The following is a 6063-nucleotide window of genomic DNA, read 5'->3' as shown; positions in this document are numbered from 1 at the left end:
CCACCAGAGGACTTGGTTAATTTTCTTTCAATATGAATAGCTTGAAAGCCAGTGAGGGAAAATTCATTAGTATCAGCAATTTCTGAAAGCCATGTCTCTGTTATTCCAATTACGTTGAAAGGGCAGTAACCATTTGTTAAAATTAAATCTTTAAAATTAGCCCACTTATCCTGTATGCTTCTGATATTAAAGCAAATTACATTAAGTATGGTCTCTTCCATTAGCTTAGGTTTCACATTTTTCAAAAAATCAAAAGTGTCGAGATATTTACAGTTAATTTGGTTTAAAGGGCTATCAGGCCTAGCTAAGGTGTTGGTGGACAGATTATTTTGGTCATCGTAATAATTAAGAACAACATTATTGCACAGTGATAAATTAGTAAGAAACATAAAATCTTGTACAGTACTTGTACTTGTGTTTGTTTGACTGTTCATTTCTTAAGCAGTAGTTTCTGTGCTTCTGGACATTTATACAAATAACAGGGGTGGTCGGAGGAGCCACAGAGAGCACATTTCATGACAAGTTGACACGGGTTTTCTTTGGAGTTCTGGTGGTCACCAGCGCATTTAGAGCATCTTGGGGAAGCTTTACAGTTATTTGCAGTATGGCCGTAGCACTGGCATTTGTGGCACTGGGTAGGCAAAAACTTGTACTCAGTTATGGGTAGACGCTCGTAACCAATAACAAGGGGATTCTCAGTGGCATACTTTAGGTGGTCACGTGATTCAAACATTAATCGAAAAGACCTCGTACTTCCTAACTGAACAACTTCTGTACAGTTATTAGCGAGATCGCATAGGTCACTTTTAGATGTTCCGTCAGACACTCGGCGTACTATACCGAAAAAGGCAGGAGTCTTCACTTTATCATTAATGGATTGGTCTGCTTTGGTTAATGCATCTGCCAAATTATTGGCAGCACCCTTTTCCGACAGAACTACTTGCCATGCATCCCTCCTAGGCCTCAAAACAACTATGCTTGAACTGACACCCCCACAAGCTTTATCCAGGAAATCTTTTTGAGCGTCAGGATTATTCAAGTTTTTGGGTGGATTTTTCACAATAACTGAATAGGACGGTTTTGTGGGTGGGGGAGGTTTCATTTCAGGAATAGTTTGCATGACTGACCTTGCTTTATGGAGCTCAGCGAAGCTTTTAAATTCCATGTAGAGTTCATTAACCTTTCGAGTTAACGTAGCTGTTGTCTCCCCTGGCACACATGGGACCTGATCTGGCTCGAAAATCAGATACTGAGGTAGGCTGATCTTTTTCTCATCACAAAGATCAAAGGCTCGAACCATATCACTTACATTATCAGTCACTTTTGGGCGCTCAGTTACCCTAGTAATAGAAGCCAATTGTTGCTTAAAACTCACCTATATTTCTCACAATTGGTATTGGCCTATTTTTGGTTTCAGTGTGTACCTTACTACTGAAGTTGTCAACCCCTTTAACATTTCAAATTGGTATATCTCATGGAGGAATTTTTCTACCAAAAAATGGATGGCATATACTTTGATCAGCTGATCAAGAGCTATCAACTACCATCAAAAAAAATCTATCTGTCTTAGTTCAAAAGTTGACTTTTTTGCCATAGGCCAAGTTTCTAACACCATCACTTAGAAAGGGACAAAGGATAGAGTCTAATTTCTTTAGCAATGAGAGAACTTTTAAAGTTTAAGAGGCATATCTTATACCATTTCTGTATTGGCCTATTTTTGGTTTCAGTGTGTACCTTATTACTGAAGTTATCAACCCCTTTAAACTTTCAAACTGGTATATCTCATGAAGGAATTTTTCTACCAAACAAATGGATGACATATACTTTGATCAGCTCATCAAGAGCTATTGACTGCCGTCAAAAAAAATCTACTTGTCTTAGTTCAAAAGTTGACTTTTTTGCTGTAGACCAAGTTTTTAACATCACCACTTAAAAAGGAGCAAAGCATAAACTCTAATACTACTACTACTACTAATAACTCACTGCAGCACCAAGCCGCCTGAGGCCAACACAGCTACGCACGCTCCTCCTCCAACCTAATCTATTTAAAGCCTCCCTCTTTACACCCTCCCAGGAAGTTCCCATTTCCTTTAAATCCTTATTTATGACATCCTCCCAACCCAGACAAGGACGACCTGCTTTCCGTGTAGCCCCAGACGGTTGGCCAAAAAGGACAATCTTCGGTAATCTGTCATCCTTCATCCATAGAACGTGGCCTAGCCATCTCAACCTTTCTTTCATTATAGCCCAGAAAGCGGGATTGAACCACACTTTTTGTACAACCTACTGTTTGAAATACGGTCAGTCAGCCAGATACCCAGAACAATCTGTAGGCAATTTCTCTGGAAAACATCTAGTAAATTTTCATCTGCTTTTTGGAGTGTCCATGCTTCAGAGCCATATTTGACCACTGTCATCACTGTAGCTTCCAATATTTTAATCTTGGTTTGCAGACTTATCTTCCTTTTCTTCTAAGCTTTTTTGACTGTGAAAAAACACCTTGAGCCTTGGCTATTCTACTTTTAACATCTTCACTGCTCCCACCATCTTTACTAATAATACTACCAAGGTACTGAAGCTCCAACCTGATCAATCTTTTCGTTACCTAAGGTCACCTGTTCATCTTCACTTATTCCTAGCCTTAGTGACTTAGTCTTCTTAACATAATTTTCAAGCCTATTTTAGCACCCTGAACTCGTAAAACCTCTAAAAATTCATTCATTTTGCTCACACTTTCATCTAATATGCTTAAATCATCAGCATAATCTAAGTCCAGGAGCGTCCTTCCTCCCCATTTGATTCCATGGTCTCCAATTGCCTTTCCTGTGCTCCTTAAGACGAAGTCCATCAAAATGATCCATATAAAGGGGGATAGAACACAACCCTGACATAGGCAACTTTTATAGACATAGGCTATAAAAGTTTAAGTCACTTCACACACTATAGGCTCTGGCTCAAGGACAAGCAAAACCATCCTTTTTGGCCCCAGGCAAGAGTTTTATGAAGCTTCCCAAAATGCAAAGCCATATTCACCAATCTGGGTTAAGGTCCACACTTTCTGTAAAAACTGCAGAGGTTAGACCCTTACCACTGTTTAGAAATAAGCTGAAATTGGAGTAGTAGGAACAAAAAAAAAATGACAAAACCAAAGTGTTGTTCTTGCAACACAATGATGTCATTTTCACTTGTTGATACATACTCAATCACCTATCCATCCTAGGGCTGATATAAGGTAGATGACAGTCATAGGACTAAGGGATAACTGAGATTTTGGGTTGACTCATGGTGGACAATGTCCACTGGACTTGGGGTGATGTCCAAGGACAACACAACACTCAAAGCCCCTGGGGCAAAGGCTGTGAAATATGTAAACTGTTTACAAATAGGTTCAATAGATAAAGAGGAGGAAGCCTGTATGGTAAATATTTTGCAGTTCATATTATTGACTTACAAATAAAGTGAACATACCACTTACAAATAAAGTGAACATACCACTCAATACATTTTTTTATGTTCTTTATAAATATAATAATAGCTTATGTTGTAAATTCAAATTTAAGCACTTTTTGACCTAGCATAACCTAACTATAAATAATTTTGGTGCTAAGAAAACATAGCATTATCTTGTCACAAACAACCAAAAACACATTACTTTAATTGAAAATTTGGCATCAAGGAAGAAGAAAATGGCATAAATGGTAAAATAAAATTTATTTATCCAACTTAATCATAGAAAATTAGTGCTTGTAGATTATTTAACATAAGAAATTGATTTATAACAAAACAGTAAGTTTGAGGCCAATGTTCTAAGCCTTTTTTATACCCTATATTTTGGTCATTTCCAATAGCTCAAAAAGTGATTAAATTTGAATTTATAATAGAAGTGATTATTATATTCCTAAAGAACATAAAAAAAGGCATCAAGTGGTATGTTCACTTTATTGGGAAGTCAATAATATGAACTACAAAAAATTTACCACCTGTCCTTGGATGTTCAATTGGCTCAAAACTTCAGAGTTAGTTATGTAGACCAAGAGGGTTATTTATTTTAAAGGATCTGTACAAACCATGTCCAAGGTTATCAGCCTATTGTCTATATTTAGGAAAGATACAAAAAGAAAGTAAATAGATCACTTTTTACCCTTTCATAATTCAACAATTGTTTCTGGGGGAAATTACATTTTGAGCCTTTAAAGGGCTCAAAATAGCCTATAGTGACCAAAAGTTTAAAGAAGTGCTTCTAATAAAATAGCTGGGGTATTCTTATGAAAATCAAATTTGAAGAAATTTCTAGAAAGAGCCCACAATCCTTCAAAAATTATAACAATTTTCTTATTGTCTTTATCTTTGGACAATATTTTCTTACAGTCCTTGGTAAAATTCTAGTTAATTGACTTCTTGCTATCTTGGAAAGGGTTTAGGTTAGGAAAATGAAACTTTCAGGGATGGATCTATAGGCTAAAGTATGTCCTGGGAAGGTATTTTAAAGTACCCACCTCCACTCCTTCTCCCTCTAGAGGGCCCTGAAATTTGCCTACATGACAGGTCTATACCTATTGAAATTTTGACAAAACAACATTTTATCTTAATTTTCAGTTACTAGTTGCTTTTTCTCTGCCTTTAGTTCTGAAAGTGCAGTTCCTGTTATTTGAGTAGAATTTTGAGTCATATCAATGTTTTTTTTTCAAAATTTAGGAAATATATTTGCATATCTTTAAAACCTTATAAAATAGAATTGAGCAAAGTTATGAAGCTGAAAACAATTTTGTTGTACTTTAAATAAATAGAAGATCTATTTTGCAAGGTTTCACTTTTATAACACACATAGGCCTATTTTTAAAGGTCATCAAAGGTCAGGGCCCTCTAGAGGGAGAAGGAGTGCAGGTAGTTGCTTCAAAATACCTTCCCAGGACACACTTTAGTCTGTATATTCATCTCTGAAAGTTTTATTTTCCTAACCTAAACCCTTTCTGAGATAGCAAGAAGTCAATTAACTAGAATTTTAACCAGTCCTTATCTCTTATAGCCACTATACTCAAGAAGTGAAGTTAAGATTAATCTTAGTGAAATATAGGCTATCTAAGTCTGATTAAAATAAAATAGGCCTATTGTAACAAAATTGTAGGCTACATTGTATTGTCTATAGCCTATAATCTCATGCTAAGCTGAAAGAAACTACAAAAAGAAACTGGTTCTGCCAGAGCAAGAACTTCAGTGTGGTGGCTATAATGGGTAAGTACCCAATTTAAATGCAATGTCACTTTTGAGGGTTTCAGGCTCTTTTTAAAAATCAGGCAGGTTTTGGTCCCTTTAAGGGATCAAAATATAGTTTCCCACAGAGGCAATTATTGAATTATGAAACGGCATAAAAAAGACATCAAGTGATATATTCACTTTCATCCTAGCTAAATAAGGTTGAAAACTGCAAAATTTACCAGATTCTGTTGGGGAATGAAATGCAACTACTCTTTTGCTATTATGGCATTTCCTTCAGAGGAGCCACTATTCTATATTGTTACCTTCTTTCTTGCTGAAATACAGGCTAGCCTAGACTGTCATATACTAGCCTACCAAAGAAGTTTCAGCTAGCCTATGCTAACCTGGGATAAAAAGTTACCTGAATAGGATTTGATGTCCATTTGTTCGTGGGTCTTAAGGCACCAAGTAGCACATATATCTCTCCTTGTACAATAAACACACTGTTATCAGGCTTCATTTTTATCTTTACCAGGAATCAAACTCATCTTCTTCTAGACATTCTAGTCGCCACGTTGCCGAATTGAACTTTGCCATCTTCCGTATTCAGATTTATGAGTTACGTCTCATCCTCTTCTGTCAGATTACAGCAGGGCCTAAGCAAGATATGGTACTACCGGCCCCATAAGCCCGATGTTTCTTGCTGTCCATTTGTATATATTGATAATTGTAAATTGTTTGGTAGCATCCCGATTTTTCAGTTTCATTGTTTAAGGATAAAAAAGTTAAAATCCCTGGGCATTCAAATCCACTCTTTGAGGCATCTGATCCTCTTTTTGACTACGAAATGACCCACCGCCGCTCCTT

The 6063-nt window shown here is 36.6% G+C and overlaps 1 protein-coding gene across 1 annotated transcript in view; it reads right to left on the bottom strand.

Annotated features, from left to right (window-relative positions):
- LOC136032028 (Golgi-specific brefeldin A-resistance guanine nucleotide exchange factor 1-like) overlaps nucleotides 1-5766 on the bottom strand; it is a gene marked incomplete in the record, with an annotated part of 78359 nt that extends 72593 nt beyond the window's left edge. The window contains 1 exon segment of the mRNA XM_065712114.1: nucleotides 5623-5766. Coding sequence (XP_065568186.1) covers nucleotides 5623-5716 — 94 coding nt within the window.
- Between the last annotated feature and the right edge of the window lie 297 nt (nucleotides 5767-6063).

This window comes from Artemia franciscana, chromosome 10 (assembly GCF_032884065.1).
Source record: "Artemia franciscana chromosome 10, ASM3288406v1, whole genome shotgun sequence".
Classification (NCBI taxonomy): Eukaryota; Metazoa; Arthropoda; class Branchiopoda; order Anostraca; family Artemiidae; genus Artemia; species Artemia franciscana.
This window is presented reverse-complemented; position numbering and strand designations above follow the sequence as displayed.